The sequence below is a fragment of the Onychostoma macrolepis genome, chromosome 01, assembly GCF_012432095.1.
Source record: "Onychostoma macrolepis isolate SWU-2019 chromosome 01, ASM1243209v1, whole genome shotgun sequence".
Lineage (NCBI taxonomy): Eukaryota > Metazoa > Chordata > Actinopteri > Cypriniformes > Cyprinidae > Onychostoma > Onychostoma macrolepis.
Window position 1 is genome coordinate 14374043 of NC_081155.1, and position 20001 is coordinate 14394043.

Genomic DNA, 20001 nt, shown 5'->3' on the forward strand with positions numbered 1-20001 from the left:
TTTAAACATACAATATGCATCACATGGTTTGTGAACAGCCTTTAGGCGTGCCGTCTGATACTGAGACGACAGAATCTTTCGTAATGACAAAGATCACTTTCACTTACCCAGGTAGGTGGCATGAGGTTGGAGCGCTGCCATAGAGTGTGAAGACACTCAGACGGTGAACGAGGACAAGATGAGGAGCACGAGAGGCTTGACTGTCACGTCCTCCTCCTTGCTGCCTCATGAGACTGGGTCCTCATCATGTCATGAAACAGATGCGTCTCTTTGATGTGAACATGCCAGGCTGTAGCATTTGATGTATGATACCCCTCTATCCATGTGATCTCTTCATTTCAAACCCCTCACATCTGAGGTAATGCGCTATATCTCAGATTTTAATATCTGTAGATATGCCAAACCGGATGGAAGCAGATTAAAAGGAAAAGGACGCAGACACTGAAAATCATGAATGTTTGTGACTGACATCTCAAGTATCAGACATCGCAGGAAAAAACATGTGGAACCAAGCAAATATTTACAAGCTATGAAAATCACATGGGAATGTCGGCAAACATTCTCATTTCATCACAAATGTAAAACACCTGAGAAAAATACAGGTAATATTGGAGGAGGAATTTAAGGTAATCGGTATAGGACTTGTAACATGTGCCTTGTAAAGTGCCGGGGACTAAGCTTGAGTTGTTTTAGTATTATTTATTTATACACTATAATTTTTTTTTTTTTTTCAAATTTTTAAATTAAAAAGTTTAGTAATTTTGTTATTGTAGTTTTTTCCTCAACATTACTATTCAGGTTAAATTTATATTATTTCAGTTTAAGTTTTAGTTCAGGTTTGTTACTTAAAGAGACAGTTCACCCAAAAATTAAAAGTCATTTACTCAACTTTCTCAAGTTGTTCCAAATCTCTATGAGTTTCTTTCTTCTCTTGAACACTAACAAAGATATTTTGAAGAATGCTGGTAACCAAACAGTTGTGATCTTGCTGATTTTTATTTCATACTATGGACGGTAATGGCTACCGTCAACTGATCAGTACCAAAATATTTCAAAATATCTTCTTTTGCATTTAAACTTGTGTTTTTTTTAACATTTTGTTTAGTTTAAGCTTTTTATTTTATTTCAGATTGATTTCAATTACCAAGAAATGTTTTTAATAGTTTTAGTTTTACTTGCAGTTAAAGATAATAACCCAGCTTCATTGTCCTTTTATAGGAGGCAGATTTTGTCATGGCCGGCTTTGAATGGAAGTAAAAGCAGATGCAGGGGAAATGTGGCCGGGCTTCATGTAACAGTTTAATCTACCGGTACAGCCGATGATGTCACATGACGGAGTGGTGACACTAATTAGTCATGGAGGATGTGCAGCAATGCGTGCGAGTTATCGGGCACTTTCCACACATGGGTACAAAATGGGACTTGAAAGTCTCAGGAAAAATGTTGGTTCTTTTTCAACAAAGATTCCGAGAAACAAGGTGCGCACGTATCAGATTTTTTTTAATCATGCATTTACTGGGAATTGAACCCATAACCTTGGCATTGCTAAAGTCATGTAATACTATATTGTATGAAATAAAACTAAAAAGGTCACATTTTTTCTTACAACGACATTGACAGTTGAATGGTTGAGCTTGACATCTACAGTCAAGACTTCAATAAAAATCAAATCGGATTTCCAACTTTTCTTCCCGCCACAATGATGTCACTTCCTGGGTGACACAATTTTATTAAACATTCCATTTTTTTAAGAGGGGAAAAAATCATGTCTTTGTGTGCAAAATTTAATTTTGGTAATAATTAGTCATATATAAATGTACCATTTTTGACTGTTGTATGAATTACATTGTCTGATGCAGTCAAAGAAGGTCAAGACCTATGAGCTGGAACACTTTGAGATATTAAAAAGACATGAACTGTCTGCTGAACGATCCAAGAGTCTGGAGTTTGTATACTTAGAAATAAACTCTAAAGTATATTTATTTGCCAGGAAAACACATGCTGTTCTGACAAAGATGTCCATCGTCAACAACAACAACAACAAATATTTGTACAGCAATAATTCTTTCCCCATCACCTTTCAAAACAACTTCACTAACCCTTCTTTATATGTTAAGGATATTGTAATAATTTCCTCATGATTTGATGAATTTACCTTTATGGTGGTTTGCATTTTCAGCACTGGAGGGAAGGTCAAACGGGCCGAGGCTCTTACTGCGGAGCGGCAAAGACAAGAACCAGGTGCTACCAAAAGCCGCTTCTCTGTCTGTCAGTATTAATAAAGCCTGTGTTAAAAGACACTGCTGAAGGAAAAAAAACAGTTGGCAGAAACATTTACAAGCATCATTTATCATACACATACTCAGTTACGTGATTGACTGAAAGTTGGGTACCCTTTGTATTGAAATTGTTCTGGCACATTTGTTAAAGATATAAGGCTCTTCTTGTTTCTCAATCGAAATAATTCAAGTGATCCTATAGGAATATAGGTAAACAGATGAAGAGGGAAAACATAACTTTATAACCAGGCAAACTTTCACGTCATGTTCAGACTGAAGTGCTATTCACTCTTGTTGAAGGCCCCACTTGATGCGGATCATAGATCGAACGAGATCTGGCAGAGGACGTATGGAGAAAAACATGACGGCTGGCACATTTGGACGTTTCATCTCCAAGCTGGAATCAAAGGAGAGGGCAGGTTATTCCTGAAAGAGTCTGGATTAACCCTAGGTGTCCCACTTTCACAGGGGCGCGACTGCATCTGGAGGCCAGCTGGCTCTCTGCGTGTATTTTCTGATATATTTCGTTGACCTTGCACAGCAGTTGCACACGGCACTGTTTAACTACGGGAACTGGGGAAAATGTACGTTGTGTTCAGTGATTTTCATGTCTTCTCATATTTTTGGACGAGCGCAGACTTTAAATATCAATGAAGCTGATATTTGTGATTTTTTTGGTGGAATGGTTTATTAAAGACACTGAGGTAAGAAGGACAATGCTGTTAAAAATAAACAGGACAACTATAAGTTGTAAACTGAAGAACGTCTACATGATAGTTTTCTATTCTAATACAACACAAAATTCATAAAAATAAATACTACAAAAAATGCACCTAAAGACGAAGCTAAATAACTTTGTTCAACAAAACACTATATTCAAACAAAGGAATATCAAAACACTATGGTTAGAAAAGTTACAGACCAGACAGATGCTATTAAAGTTATGCCAGTAACTTCAAGAACAAACCTCACAGATGTAAATTGTTTTGCTGCTTCGCAAGAAAGTTCCTTAAACAGTTGTCCAGATTCTAGAATAAAATGCTGCCAAAACGAACACAAAGGATATACTGTTGTCACCACGCCTAGTTGAATAATCGTTGAATAAAACAACAGGGTTTTTTCTAATGATATCAACCGTCACAATAACTGTATACAGTCGCATCCAGGCACACATTTTGGCTCCAAGAATTGTTCATTGCTCAGTACATTAAGCTCTATCAACAGCATTTGTGGCAGGTTGAAATGATTTTATGGTAAGACAAAAATTAGTGTACTTGCAATGTACTTTTGCATTTTTATATTCATAAATACATTATTTAGTTATGCAACGGGTCTACTGTTCTAGGTCTTTTGTTTTGATATTTCTCTATGCAAAAAGTCCTTTATTCTTGCACATATTGTGCAAAACGTATCAGCTTTACTGATGTTACTGACTTTTCGCAGTTAAAAAAAAGAAAAGAAAAAGTCAGCATGCATTTTCTGTTGTACTTCTTTTGACAATGTGTCATAAATGCTGTCAATAGAGCTCAACATGCATTAAAGCCAGAACAATGCTGTAAATGTAACAGTTTCAATAAAAGCTCTTTAAGGCAAGTAGGGCAATTTTCAAATTACATGTCATCTTTCATCCAATTGTAACAGCGATTATGGAGTGTACAAGAATAGAGATGGCATAATTTGCTAATAAAACAGTTTAGTTTTCTATCTTTACAGTATTGAATACTTAAAATGCACCTTTCACAAGTTAACTCGCTTTTTTTTTTTTTTTAACCGAACATATAAAAACGCTTCCATAAGACTCTGAACTATGAAACCGACAGTGATTTAATGAGGAACAACATCCAAAACAGTGCAAGAAGTCCTTTGGGTGGTCCCAGTGTTCAATCATTGTGTGTGTGTTTTTTTTTTTTTTTTTACAAACCAAGATCACCTCCTTCTCCTCCTCCTTTCCCTTTTTTCACTGTAACAGAATTGCTTCCGTCTCTCTCCACACCTGGAAACCGGCTTAGGCCTTCTCCAAAGACTGGTAGTATTCCTTGAGAACATTCCAGGCTTTGGGTGCCATGAAGCCTTCCGGAGGGTTCTGGCCCTCGCGAGCCATCCTCCGCATGCGGGTTCCTGAGATGAAGTCATAGTCCTGGTGTCTGGGTAAAACGAGAAGGCAGAGGGAATGTTAAGATGTGCATGGTAAAGGGACAGTGTGGTACCCAATGTGATAAGAAAATGAAAAAGAAACATAATCTCGGGGTTTGCGTCAGAGATAATAACTAGGTGTTGTACACTGCTCCTTTGTTCGGGACGTTTCGCTCTGGAAGGAACGATGCATTATTCTCTGAAAAGAGCTCTATGATAAAATATGTTCTCTCAAGTGGCTCTTCAAGCCACATAATTCCTTTCAACAGTGCAAAGACGAGGAGGTAAACAGGCTGACTTTACTTCTAGACAAAAAATAAATTAGCAAGAAACAGAAATCTAAACTTCAGACCCACGTCATTAAATCCAAACTCTCGGCTACACATTTTCATTTAAACAAATGCTTTGAAAATAAACAGAGTGCAAAACGTCTGATAAATAGAGCTAATTAGTCTCCAACTGCATGAATAAAACTCCAACACTAGTCTAAATACAATCCTCAACGGCTCCTACGGATAGGGTTTATTTGTTACGGATTAGTTGTTCTTCAATTAAGACGCAGACCTTACGAAAACAAATTCACACAGCGCAATGAATTTATAAACGTACACTGTTGCACTGCGCTTTCCCTATCGTAACCACATTCATTAAACGGTGTCGTTCACAGCGGCCTTTCAGTCTAGACAAGCAGCTTTGTATGCGCTTATAATGTACAATGTTGAATAATGCATTTGAGCAAACCCAAGTATTTTGAGTCAGTCAAGTAATTTTTATGGTATTGATAGAGTGTTTAATAGGATTCATTTTATTTTATATACACTTACTGTACAGGATAAAATAAATACACTGCTACCGTTCAAAGTTTGGGGTCTGTATGTTTTTTTCCCCCAAATAAATGAATACTTCAGTTCAGCAAGAATGCATTAAATTGATCAAAAGTGAAAAGTGACAATTATAATGTTATAACAGTTCCTATTTCAAATAAATGTAGTTCTTTTGAACTTTCTATTTATCAAGGAATGCTAAATGTCCTGACTGTTTCCACAAAAATATTAAGTAGCAAAACTGTTTTCAACATTGATAATAATAAGAAATGTTTCTTCAGCAGCAAATTAGTATATTAGAATGATTTCTGAAGGACCAAGTGACACTGACTGAAGACAATCAAGAAATGATGCTTAAAATTCAGCTTTGATATCACATGAATAAATTACATATTAAAATATATTCATACAGAAAAAATTCATTTAAATTGTATTGTATACTGTATTTCAGTATATCAATGCCCAAACATGCATTCAGAACACCTCAGCACTCATCCAGTAGTAACAGGCAAATATGATGCATCCTACTATTGGATGGAGCCCCAAATGATAGTTTATGGAATATTATCACCATTCCACCTGGTCGTCACTTCAATGGGCTGAAGGGGTGGAACACATAAACTCCAACTCCATAGAGAACAGTTAATATGCATTTAAATGAGAAACAGCTTGGACTGATTTGAGGCATTTTAGAAGAGGACTTTAAGGGGGATGGCTGGCAATTAGGCTCAGCATCCATATTCGTCTCGAATTTGGCCAGGCCCAACACCCTGCTCAAGGAGCAGACGGAACGCCATAAATTTACTAAGGCGCCAAGCGGGGCCCTTTGAAAGTCAGACAGAGTGTGAGTCTGCCACCCCAACCCCGCCCCCAACCAATTTTTCGGGGGTCTTGCTGGGATGGAGGAGGGAAGCGATGCCAGTAACCTCCAGCCCCACTGTCACATGTGGCTCAACTTCACATATCAAGGTAAGCAATGATCTCAATAAATAATTGCACCACTTAAACAGTACACAGGAACAGTAATTCCAAAAATAGTCTCGTATGACTTTTTTCTTGCATGGAAGACAAAAGGAGATGCTTTACAGAATGTCCAAGCTGCTCTTTATTGACTACTTCAAATGTTTATATTCTTTTATACTTGAACACTGAGTGACCTTATTGCACTTAAATGATTTGTATAGATTGTTTTCATAGTGGTTTTTTTTCTGGTCCTCTTTGAATCTTGACAGATGAAAGATCTATTTGAAGATCTGTCTTTGTTGTTGTCGTTTTCTTCCATGGAAAAAAAACAGCCATATATTGTTTTGGAATAACCTGAGGGTGAGTAATGGATACAATTTTCATTTTTTTGTTAAGTTATTCCTTTAAACTCTGTGTGGGATACGCATTTGCATAAAGATCATGCAACATTAAAAGTCCGCTGTCTTTGTTCAAGTCAATTTTGCTGCATGCTGACATGCTACATGGTCTTCATCAGGGACGACTGAAAAGCCTGTTAACTCGATAGCAGTGGGCGCTATTAATTGCAAGATGAGACGCAGCGAAAACGCATGATTTTCGTTAGTCATCTTCCGCAGCATTTCCACAGAGCCAGAGGAATAATGGCAGATCTCCACTTCTAAATGACTTCAAAGAATGGAGCAAAGCCGTAGAATTTGGTGAAAGCACACAACAACAAAACATTTCCTGTTATTCTTGGCAACACAGCTAGGAATCGAGGAAGCCTGACATGGAGGTTGTACGGTGATAGATTGTTTGAACATGTATAGAAGATAAATGTTTATGAAGTAAATTCATGCCTTCAGCGGTTGGTTTCAATTTACCACAACTGTCAATATGCCCATCTCTCAAATTTGATGAAATTAGTTGCTTAAAGATACTTGTCTTACTCAATTTGTATAATTAGTTTGTTTTAATAGAAAGGAAGGCAAATTTAAAGGGGAAAAAAGACATAAACTTACTTTTTGGGGTCATAAAAATCCATGGCCTTCTTGGCTTTATTGTAGGCTGCCACTTTGAAAGGCACAATTTCCAGGGATATGAGTCCAGGGGCCATGGTGAGAACTTTAGCTCCGTGGGAGGGCTCGTAGAGGTCTTTACCTGTGTCTGGGTGAGGCATTCCTGCGGGGTCACGGCCCACTATGTAAAAGTTGGCCCCAGCCACCATCCGGGCCCTACAGTGCCACTGCACCTGTTGGAAGCAGTTCAAATGTATTTTATTTTTACTTTAAAACTAATCTAACTAAGTGTTAGTCCAACCAGTTGACTTATGAATGAGAATTGGAGTTGTTGTTGAGCATTGTGCGAGAAAAAGGTGAAATTTAAACGATTATTTCCTTAAAATCTTTCCCTCTGTTATAGCTCTCAAATGTCATTCACATTTGTGTATATTTGAATATGGCATAACAAAATGTTCATCACAACCAAATGCATGCGAATAAGATTTGAGACCACCCACAACAGGAAGATTTTAAGTGTCTAACTTCAATTTAGTTTTTTGAGACAAAACGGCTGTGTGATTTTAGAAGACATACAAGTCAAACAGATAGACACAGAAAAAACATCTAGGACAATCTGTGCTGAACATTTTTCTTTTCTTTTATGTTATTCACAAATGAAAGAAAGGTTGGAACAACATGAGGGTGAATAGATAGAGGGTGACCGATTTCATTTTCTGATTAACAATCCTATGCTTAAAATTGGAAGAACAATGATAATGTAAACCAAATGCAAATGTGAAATTTTGTTTAATGGCACAGAGATTAAAATAATAATTTCAAGATAAATGAAAACATCTCTTATTATGGACGTATGATTAGAATTGACCTACATCACCTAAGCTAATTCTTTTCTGTGGAGTCAGCGTGTCCCTTACTTCCTCCTCATAAGTCAATGAAGCAAACGAGTGCTTCCTGTGGGCTGCTTTAGTCTTAAGACTCTGTCTGCTCCCAATAAATTTTTTAATGTCCCCGGCCACATGATTAAAGAACAAGAGACTTCAAAATAGCCATGGAACACTACACCAGCAACAAGTTTTGTCAGAAGAAAGCTCCCCATTTGTGCTTGCTGTGTGTGTGGGTGTGTGTGTGTTTGTGTGTGTGTATGGATTGTAGACGCCACTGGCTTCTAAACAATTTGGTTCTGTTTACATCACTCTTGGAGACACAAATCAATTCCTACTGGAAAGTCCAGAGATGCGTGATGCCCACAAGAAGAGCCTGTCCCTATTGTCTTCAGCCTCAAGCACAGGTTAGGTGGAACAGATCAGAAATCCAGTGCACCACCGACAATTCATGGAGGAATGTGCCTGGTGCAAGTTTCCTCACCACTAACTTTCCATACAAATGTTCATTTGTTTAAAATGCCATTTTAATTATCATTCTTAGTACAAAGTGCATTTGATAGAGCTTCTTTCTTTAAAATATTGCATATATCAAACAATTTGTAATTCCTAAAGTATGCAAGTATGGGATACTTTAAGAATTGCATATTGAAAAAGATCTCAAAAGCTACAATGCTAATTTGAATCTGGTGTTTCAAAATAAGGAGTTACCAGCTGCATTAAAAATGGTCTTGGGTGGGATTTCAGTTTTCATTTTTTTATATATATGGTGAACATCATATCTTTAATAGATGACTAGAGGTTCAAGAATCTCCACTTAAAGCAAGAATATGGAAAAAATATAATGACCATCTGACCTTAAGTTATTATTTTAATGGGGTGCCTCAGGTATTTGTTCTCGGTCCTTTTTCATTGTACACTAACCTCTGTTGGGCCGGCGTACATCATCGGTGAAGGGAAAATGGCCACTATGGTGGAGTTGGGGTCAAGCAGTCCCTCCTCCAGGACGGCCGCATGCTGTTTCATGCGCCAGGCCAGCGGCACATCATCATCTTTGGTCCAGCCGCCCAGTGGGTGAAGCAGAAGCACGGGTCGACGATAGCCACGTTCAATTAGACGCCGCTGAGTGTCCTGCATGAGCAGCGCATGGCCATTATGCACTGGGTTCCGCAGTTGGAAGGCAAAGACGGCATCTAAAAATGAGAGAAGAGTGTTTAATATTTCATAACTTGCCATATATATACAATTGTATTGCAGCAATATACGGAAGAATGCAAGTCTATGATAATACAATTAAATTCCATTAAAGAAAATGTATGCCTATGTGACCTGCTACAGTTTGAAGGCAAGATTACTTCTACCTCACAACATACTAGTCAAAAGGTGCAACTCCTGAGTGTAGCTCCATACCTGCATTCATCTCTTTAAACTTCTGCTTAAGTTCGGTTGGTGTGAGCCTGTAACTATCCAGCCCGTCATTCCAGTAGATCCGATCCAGCACCTGGAGATCACCACCGACCAACCAATCTCCGCTCTCCATCACCATCTGCCACAGGAAAGACCATCAGGATCATCTGATCACCAATGATCGTCTGTACAATACTGTTGGAAAAACTGCCATAATTTGCCCTGTTTCTTTGAGGCATGAGGAACATAATGAACCCTTCAGATTCTGAAACCAAATGATGCATGCAAGAACATACTGACTTAAACTCTCAACATGTTGTAATAAAGTGGTCTAACATAACTATTGAATAAAGTCTTGTCTACAGTATTCTTCTGGCCACAAACCAGCCACAAAGGCAGAAAAAAACTGTTCAAATTGCCAACCACAGTTGGTTCTGAAAACATTCAAAAAAATCAAACAAAACTATGCATTTCAAAAATATGATTGTTGTGAGTTGTACAACCCAACTAGCTTTTCCTTAAAAGTGCTCATTGTAGCAGCATAGGAACTTAAATAGTAAATACAGTTTTGTTTCCCTGAACAAGTTTAATAATCCTAGTTAGAAAGCTCTAGTCTACAAGCTTGATATCATTCCTAAATTTGGGCCCCTCGTTGATTAGCTTACATTTCTACACAGTTTCATTTAAAAACAGGAATTACAATCCCTCTATATAGCAACCTATCATATCAGGCTACAATTCTCGGCTGCTTTTGCTAATATTTCGCCTTCAGGAGGTCTTCGCTGGCATTCGTTGAGCCGGTAACTTGGCCAAGGTTAAAAAGCAGTACAGTATGGTGAGAATACCACAGCTCTCGGCAGATTCGGGGCCGCTAGGATGGAGAATACCGTTTCACAACCCCACAGACTTTCATCTATTGATTTGACTTGACAGCAGCACTGGTGGCTCAAGAACTTTATGTGCAAGTATGTGATCATATTAAGCAAACTTGGAGAGGCCTAAAAGCGGTGAATGTTAATAAAACGCTTCATCCACTGCATTGCTTTTGCATTTGAAGACTGAATGCATGTGCAGCTGTCATTTGCTGGCCGCAGTATAGCAACAGTAGCAGCCGTTTATTTAATTTATGTTGCAGAGCCTGGCGATGGAAAAACTCAATGAGCGATCTGTTGGCACTAATCGCATCTATACAGTAAATCAATGCTATTAGCTGTCATAGAAAATAGCGGAGCACTGGTTGAGCAATGTGGGGGAAATGAGGGGGAAAAAGAAAAAACAAAAACATAGATAATGCAATTAGGTAAATACTCTCGAGTCTGGTTAACATCCCCCTGCACCAAAACCCCAATGTAGATTCAGCGGTCAGACTGACAGCCGAAATAAACAGGAAAAGTGTATTTACCTCACATAATGGAGGCCAGTTTTACAGTCCTGCTGATTGACACGCTTTAGCAGAGGGAGTTTAACATACACACCAGACACAGTGAAATAATGAGATGAACGATCCTATGAATATATATATATTCACATTTCAAATATACAGATTCATAAAATCAAATTACAAATTTATAAGATCAAAAACTAGAAATAACAAATCGCAAGCCATTTTCCGCAAACAATTTTGGTTGAATTAATTATACAAAAAAAAAAAAAAAAAAATGATGGCCAGTATTCTGATATTTAAATTCTATGCTGTTCTACCTAGTATAGTTTAGAATTATAATAAGAAGAAGAATAAATTGTTTAAAATGCTACATATCAATTTAGGCATGACAAGATCATAAAGTACACTATGAAAAATGCACATTCATTTTGAGATTTGCTTGTTATTGAATGATTAGTGTTTTAAAAGTGAGTTTTAAAAAAATTTAAGTTAGTGATGACAGCAGTTGATGTAAACAAGCATGCACAATTAAATATACAATTTCAATTTCATATACAAACTGCAAACTTTTTACAGCAATAATTTTAAATTGAAATAAAAACTTTTTTTTTTAAATTGTTATATATTATATGGTTTATATTGTTTTATAATTTAATAATAACTGAAAAAATTATTTTCTTTTGACATCCTCCAAAAGGACTCAAAGTTTATGGATTGTAAGAAGTCTAAACCTCATCAAGAGAACACCACTGAGCGAAGAATACTGCAAATACAGAAAGCCGATTGCTAGTTTCTTTACTGTGTCCATGCAATTTCTTTCTTTGGTCTGTGGATGGGTTTTTGTGACCAAAGGCAAGCAGACAGACAGGGCCATTCCAGAGTCCGAAAGCTCTCCGTTGGCACCCATTAGTGCAAGCTGGAGCAGAGCGGAGCCATTAAAGTCCACCTAAGCCCACAATCCCTACTTACAGATGGAAACAATTGTTCAGTATTTACTCTGCGAGATTTGTAAGAGGAAGGTGAGGGGAGAGGAGGGGAGGAGAGCGCCACTTGCCTAAACACTGTTTAAATAGAACGCAGGGCGAGAAATCCAACTAAAACACATGTGTGAAATGAAGGAGGTCGAGGAATAAAGGGATTACTAAAGCGGAGCCTGAGCAAAGATGAGAGAGAGCGAGACCTTGTTTCCATGGACCGACTAAGAGGGCATCGTGGCTCTGTCTTCTGTCAGTGCGCAGTCCAAGGAAAGCTTGGCAATGCGACCGCACAAAGACCTATTAAAGCATCAGGTCAGCTGTTTCTTGCTAGATATCCATGACTTTACCTTCAAAAAATGGGACATAAGTGGAAAATCTTTTCTTTTAAACACAATTACAGATACAAACAAAATTTCACTTTAGAAGAAAATTTCCCTGGGATAACCCACAGTCATGATGTCCCTTCTTAGATGTCCTTTAAGAAAACAGTATATTTAAGCTGTAATGTCTTTAGTGCAACACTGCGGTTTGAGTTTCAGATCAAAACCAAAGCAAGAGCAATAATATTTGCTCATAAACATCACTAAAGAGCAATGAAGCAACCGGCAAATTATTCCTATAAAGGGTGCTCAGTCTCAAACAGGTGAAAAGTGATGCATTAATGGATCATGCTGCTGAATCACTGTGATATTAACATGTATGTAGTCTAAACAGTGCTCTCATTCACGCCATGCATATAATCGGGACTTTCCAGGTGGTTTGTGAGTCAGAAAAGAAAGAAAAGGGAGGGAGCTGACAACAAAAATTAGATACAGGATGATGTTAATCATTTCCAACTGCTTGCATAAGTTGATAGAAATATTTTATCAACAATTTTATCCTAACCAGGATCCAGTCTATGGTTAGGTTTACATATATGTGGCTACACAGCACAACGAAATCGAATTAGACCAAAATCCAGCTCCACACTGTTGTATAGGTGCATTGACTCCACGTCAGAATTCGGTCATTTTTTACCATTTTTTTTACTTCATCGGAATTGTACGAAACTTGGAAAAGGTTTTGGCACTTGCTATATGAACACAATAGAATTAGGCACATGATTTAGAAAGTTTAAATGGTCCTGCAAAAAAAGGTCACCGCAAAAGATTGCCATATATATACAATTGTATTGCAGCAATATACGGAAGAATGCAAGAAAAAGAATGCAAAAAAAATGACCACATTGGAAATAGTGTGAAGCAAATGTTATCTAATGGAAACATCTGGTACACCCATGGAAACACCCATTCAACATCTCATTTTTGAGATATCGACCTCAATTTTGGAACACAACTTGTTTAAATTATGGCTTTGATTTTCACACAGTTTTAGAGTAAAGCATGTTTAAGAAAATATCATTTCAGACAAAATTCTAAAATATTTTTTGTGCATTTTTCAGAATAATAAACTTAAATTCTACCATTTTTTAAAGTTTCACTTTAACTTTTCACTTCAGCAATAATCTGTCAAGTGTCTTCTTTATAAAAAAAGACACCGAACATAAGTCTCTGTTCCAAATAATTTAAGATTTATGACAGCTTAAATTTGAAATTTTGCGTGCTCAAAAAGTGGTTAACGGTTAACACTTAAAATGGTAGTGGCTTTAGCATTACAATGTAGTTAAGCAGTTCTTTTGTAAAATCTCTATTTAATAATTCCTATAATTGACTACTGTAAATATCTTAATTATGCAAGAACAATTTAAAAACAAACAAAAGACATACAATGCAGTTTAATGTAGCTAGCAGCGTTAAACACCTTTCTGTTTATTAACAAGGCATTTGCACAACTTCCTGTATTGTGGTTTTGTCTATTGATTACTCGAATTACACCAACTCATTTGGAATTAATAGTGTTGAAATTCAAACGCATAATTCCGAGTTCTAAGAAGCGAGTTGCTCAGAGAAAAGTAATTACAATAATCTAGTAATTACAATCTAAATGGCTGTGACTGTGTCAGGTCATGCAGAAATGTAGCTTTTTCACCATCGTTAGGAAACTGTTAGTAATCTTCAAAACATACAGGTTGTGTCTATATTGATCCCCTGACCTTGATGTATGGATGATCCTTGCATGTGGTGCCCCACTGCCGGGCACATCGCTCTTCCTTGCGGTGTTCGTAGAACTCTGGGTTTCGCAGTATCGCGACCCTCCGACCACCGTAGGCCAGCGCAAACGCAGTGCTGCCATCCAGACGCTCCTTATCAGCACTTGAAACCGGGAGGACCACCGGCACCGACAGGTTAATAACCCCACCTATAAACAGAGGTCAGATGCACGGTACATATATCAACCAGACTGAGGCTTTGAAAAATCGACTGCTTTTAAAGGCCTAAAAAGGAAGAGTCCTATGACCTACGGGGCAAGATAAGAGAAAGAACTCTTAAATGTGAAAGTGGTGAGTTTCCTAAGAAAGTAAGAGGTCCAACACCTTGATTAAAGCAATATGAGCGGGAAGCTTTTAAAATACATTTTCAGGATGAAACACACACACACACACATCATAACAGAAACAGCTGTTTTCCATAAGAAAGAGCCCTGCGAGCATCCCATTTCAGCTCAATCCAAATTAAACTAGTATCAGGCCGCAACATGCACAAATCTGTCCGCTTCATAAAGATGGCAGTCTGGTACAACAAGAGTCCAAATGGGCATATTGTAAAAATCAAAACAATAACAAAAGGTGTGATGTACAAAAATCAAGTCTAATGACGCGGTTGATGTAATGCATGAACACCTAATGGCTTTCTTTTGCTGTATTCTGTCACAATTAAACTCAAGCATCTACTAGGCCCACTTTTTATCTTAATAGGTGTGTGTGTGTGTGTGTGTGTGTGTGTGTCAATGCATACCTTGAACGCAAATTTGAATACTAGGCAAGACAACACACAGCAGAGCGTTATGAGGCTGTAAAACTAAATTGACACTTTTTGGAAACTCAAGCTTGATGTGGGAAATTGCTGTAATTACCCAGTTCTATAAATGCGAGGACCGCATTATGGTTTTAAAAAGCCATTCGCACATTTGTCGTTCTTGTAATCAAAAAGGTGCCGACTTTTTATTTCAGAAGATCGGGTTTCTGAAACTGGCTTGAGAGCATGCGATCAACATCACCCAAGCCACCATTAAAACTATAATAGCTCTTTTATTTCTACCACTAATTAACATTTAAAATCCACTTGCTGAGCCTTCAGATTCCCTCACTGAAATGAAATGTTTTTTGCGATTGGTCCCCCATTCTGAGTTGTTCTCCTGATTCTACCCTGAAGTTTTGAAATATTAGTATGTTCTTGCTCACCTCCTTGAGTTGGGTATCTTCATGCCCTACCTGATGTTGGTGGCTTTTCTGTTTAACATAAATGCGCAAAATATTTCTAAATATTGTTTCTTCTCTCTGTAATCGACAATTAAAAGAAAATGATTCAGTAAATCCAAACAAGTGGAAAAGATGACGCACTCCTGAATGTAATAGTGGCCGGCAGAAAAAGTGCATTGCACTGTCGAATGTCGCCATCTAGTGGTGCATTCAGAAGACATGAAAAAGAAATCCATGCCATGAGAAGACATAAGGTCATCTGTTTACCGTCAAGCAGACAGTTGAAGTGCAGGCACTGTAGATACTCTCTCTCCCTCATGAAGCCGTTCAGAGGAGTGGCCCAGCCCTCAGCGAGCACCTGAACCCACTGCATGTCCACCTAACACACCAATACAGAACAGACATTAGCTGTTAGGATGTACGCAAGTCATGCCTTAAGTCATAATGTGTTTTTAAATCTGTATTTGAGTGGCATATGAGGAGGGGAGATACCTTAGTGATCTCCACTGCTGGAAGAGTCTCTGCATCAGCCTTTGCCAAGTCCAGCTTGTTCTCATGCACATAGAGCTCCTTGACCTCGTAGGATGCGTCCACAGGAACTATGTCCTACAAACGGTCAAAACATTATCAAACAGAGACCATTGTCATTCATATCAAAGTTCGATGAAAGGATAAGAGACACTGCTAAGTCAACTTGCAACTTTTTCTATAAGAATCAGTGTTAAAGTACAACTGTGGCCTTGTGTTAATTAAATAAGGATGTCAACGTACAGTGTATAGAAAAATATTCCATCATATAATGTGATAATGAGTAAGTTAACATGTACATAAAATTCAGTTTAAGGCCATATTTTGAATATGACGGTTAAATGCATGAAGGCATCAAAATTTCATTAATTCTATTTTTTTTTAAATAGAATTGCTGTCTTGTTGTCATCACAGAAATGCATCCAGTTAGCCATGAGTTGCCACTGCTAAATAAACTACAGTTCAAATGTCTGGAGTCAGTACGATTTTTTTTTTTTTTTTTGAAAGAAATAAATACTTTTATTCAGCAAGAAAGCATTTAATTGATCAAAAGCAACAGTAAATACATGTATAATGTTACAAAATATCTCTATTAAAAAAAAAAAAAAAAAATGCTATTCATCAAAGAATCCTGAAAAAATTAATCACTCTTTGTTTCTACAAAAATATTAGGCAGCACAACTGTTTTTAACATTGATAATAATATGAAATGTTTCTTGTGCATCAAATCAGCATATTAAAGTGATTTCTGAAGGATCACGTGACACTGAAGACTGGTGTAAAAATTAATCTTTGCCTTCACAGGAATAAATTTGGAATAAAATAAACATTTTAAAAATGAAAAATGTTACTGTTAAAATGATCTCCTTTCTGTGGATTTTGTGAATAAGGTTTATAAATGCAACTTAATTAATTAAATGAAACATGACTTCATACTAACTGTAAATTTGTAACATTCAGAATCAGAACATATCAGAATATTTCTTTTCACATAAACATACTCATTGATGTGAACACTTCTGTGCCATGTGCTGTTCTAGACATTTAGATCACAATTTCCAAATATGCTATGAAGATATACACAGCTGAGGCTCACACTGAATTCACTTTAACATGCATGAAAGGAGTGAACTTACCCTCTCCTGCAGGAGGTCCAGAAGCTGCTGGATGCACTCGTTCACACTGCAAGAATCCGTCTTCAGTACAAGTTCAGGGGCCTCTGGTTTCTCATACTCAGAATCTATTCCAGTGAAACCTGAGCACAACAGGAGTAACCCATTATATTAAAAGCCCAATTAATTCACCAGCAGAAACAGACATACTTTGAATGCACAAATTTTCATTCTATAGGACTGGAAACAGTTCAGGTCTTGGCAGCGCTGAAATGATTTGTTGTTTTCTACCACCGTATAAAGCAGCTCAGATGTGTTGTGCATGTATCAGTTAACATGTACATGAGAAAAAGACACTTCCTGCTATAAACGTCTATCATTCTATTCACAAGATGTTAGCAGCTTTCAGATTTGCATCTTTCCTGTATCACTCTTCACCTGATTTACCCTTACTTATTCTGCAGCTCCACAGCAAAATAAATTAAACCTAACAAAAACAGCAGGAAACACGGAGTCACTGAGTCACAGTCATCTCCTACCAGAAACCTGATTTCAAATAATCACCCCAATCTCTTCAGGAAACCAAAAGGGTTGTAGTGAATCACCACAGGTTTGCTAAAAATGTTTTGTGTAACCTCTCAAAGACCTTAAACTTACTCTCAAACTACTCACACAATGCTAATATCACAATTGTACTTCCCAAAATGAAATGCTACGCACACCAATAAGCCCACCATCTACAATTTTAAACATTTTGCAAAAATATAAGACCTCTTTTTCCATCTTCAGTGCCTCAAAACATTCCAAGGCCGCTGTCTTGTCTCATTTAATCATTTCACATATTTCTGCACAAATAGGTCATGCAAATTAAGAGAATGCTTTGGGTTTGTTGACACAGCACTTTAGGACTGACTGTCCTATTGACTACTGACCATTTAGAGATTACATTTGAGCCATAAAACACAGCGTAGCTACATCAAAAGAGTGAGTGGAAATAAGCATATTTGGACACATATTTTGTACAATATGTATGTCTATAAAATTGCCTTACCTCTGATTTCTCCAGCTCTAGCCCTCTTATAGAGCCCCTTCACATCTCTCTGCTCACACACATCCAGAGGAGCATCTACAAACACCTCAAAGAATGGAAGGCCAGCAGCTTCGTGGATCTTCCTTGCATTCAGACGATCCTGAGGACATGCAGCAGACAAAAAACAATTGATCAAACATTTAACCTTATAAAGCCTACTGCATCATAGTTGATACATGCATCTCGAAGGCAAGTACGTCTCCCTTCAGGCTGTGGTCCATGTGTGTGTTTTAGCTGTGAGTAAATGTGAGAATAACGTGTGAGAATAAGATGAACACTTCCTGGACTGATGCAACTGAGGTTTACTTGAATATCTTTACATGCATATTTAATATTTCAGTTTGGGTCTCAAGTATGAACTCCATATTCTCCTATATCAGACTATATGAGCCAAAAAAGACTGACTATAACAGAAAATATAAAACGCATTATATTTTTCGGAATATTATTTCATATGTCAGGTTTTACATGGTTGAGAAGTCTTATACACACACACAAAAAGTTCTGCATGTTTCTTACCCTGCTGTACGGGGAAATGAAGCTGGCGATGCACACAAGCCCAGCATCAGCAAACAGTTTTGCCACTTCTGCTATACGACGAATGTTCTCCTCGCGGTCTTCAGGGCTGAAGCCCAGGTTCTTATTGAGGCCCTGCCTGATGTTATCTCCATCCAGAGTGTAGCAGGGGATGCCATGACACACCAGATACTCCTCCAGAGCCATGCTGACTGTTGTCTTACCCGCACCAGACAAACCTGAGGATGCAGAACAAACAGGTCACGATATTTACTGAAAATTTTAGACACAGCCATGATGGAAACATCAAGTTATTCGTTTTCCACAATAACAGAAGAGGGGTTGATAGAGTACCTGTAAGCCACACCGTGCATCCTCGAAATCCTCCTCTAGTGCCGACTACCTGGCCACGCTTGTTTCTACTCACGTGATGGGCTTGATACGTCACATTGGTGGCTCTTTGCATCCCCTGCACAAATTGCAGTACACACATTTATTTAAACTGTCTCATCTCTGACAAAAGACCTCCTGTTTGATTGACGTAAGTGAAACACGTAAAGAAAGTGTTTTCGGTTAAATTTTCAGTTAAAATTTGTTTGTTGTATTGCATTCTTTATTCATGGCGTCATTGTATAATATGAATGGACATGTCTCTTGGTGTTGTTTTTAATTGTTATTATTTGTTATATATGCATATAAATGCAAAAAATGCATACTTTTAATGCCATAATACATATACCAAATTAATAAATAAATTGCAGTATCATGGTACCGTGCCCAAATAAACATATTAAAATAAACATACACACATAAACATAAATAAACATGTCATAGTCATTTTTATTGTTTATATTCAAAAATATTGCACACACCTATAAATCAAAAACACTGTTTGTACTACCATTGATATAGAAGTGGTATTAAATGATTACCACATCTATGTACCATGGTATTTACATACTCCAAAGAATACCATGGTACACGTCCTAGAAGCCATGTTAGTGTCGTAATAAATGTCCAGAAAGTGATAATATTCGTACTTGTGCTGCCTAGAAATGCTGTCTAGGTAGGCAGCACACTAGGTTTTAACTTGTCATATCTACGCATAAAATTATCTTTTTCACACATTTATCACAGCTAAGGACTTCTATTACAAGCATGATTATTCTGGATTTCGCTTATATTATCAGTTAAAAACGGGATGGGTCAGATTCAGCATATTAAGCAAAAACACCATATTCATAACAGGAGGTCTGCTACTGTAACTGTACCACATTAGTAATGCAAAACATTCCTCAATAACCAGCCGACAAAACAGTTACTCACCCAGCTCTCAGGCGCGTTACTCAGTTTCTGCTTCTTACTCGAGTTACCAGATGTTTCCATTCTGAGCCGCTGAATTCACACTTGATGGATAAACAAATAAATAGTGCGATATATATTAGAAGGAGATGTTTTAATGAAGTGCCGGGTCCACTGTGTGGGTCTCGAAGCCCAGAAGGAAGCGTAGAGGTTTACAGGCTGCGGCACAGGAAGTGATGGAGGCCC

At 37.6% G+C, this 20001-nt stretch overlaps 1 protein-coding gene across 5 annotated transcripts in view; it reads right to left on the reverse strand.

The window, feature by feature from the left end:
- The window catches only part of papss1 (3'-phosphoadenosine 5'-phosphosulfate synthase 1), a 43635-nt gene extending 23640 nt beyond the window's left edge, over positions 1-19995 (reverse strand). For 2 of the 5 annotated variants that reach the window (XR_009271708.1, XR_009271706.1), the window contains exons 1-14: positions 19780-19995; positions 18808-18922; positions 18457-18692; positions 17899-18037; positions 16872-16990; positions 15700-15813; positions 15475-15586; positions 13942-14147; positions 9492-9627; positions 9006-9274; positions 7201-7430; positions 4201-4423; positions 2156-2266; positions 108-387 (exon numbers count right to left, since the gene is read on the reverse strand). Coding sequence is in view for 1 of the 5 variants with exons in the window: in XM_058778981.1 (XP_058634964.1) it covers positions 4285-4423; positions 7201-7430; positions 9006-9274; positions 9492-9627; positions 13942-14147; positions 15475-15586; positions 15700-15813; positions 16872-16990; positions 17899-18037; positions 18457-18692; positions 18808-18922; positions 19780-19839 (1875 nt within the window). In the remaining 4 variants the exon portion in view is untranslated. Of the gene's footprint in view, positions 1-107; positions 388-2155; positions 2267-2331; positions 2677-2703; positions 4424-7200; positions 7431-9005; positions 9275-9491; positions 9628-13941; positions 14148-15474; positions 15587-15699; positions 15814-16871; positions 16991-17898; positions 18038-18456; positions 18693-18807; positions 18923-19779 lie in introns of those variants that run through there. The other 3 variants (XR_009271707.1, XR_009271709.1, XM_058778981.1) reach the window with 3 other exon arrangements.
- Positions 19996-20001: the final 6 nt, after the last annotated feature.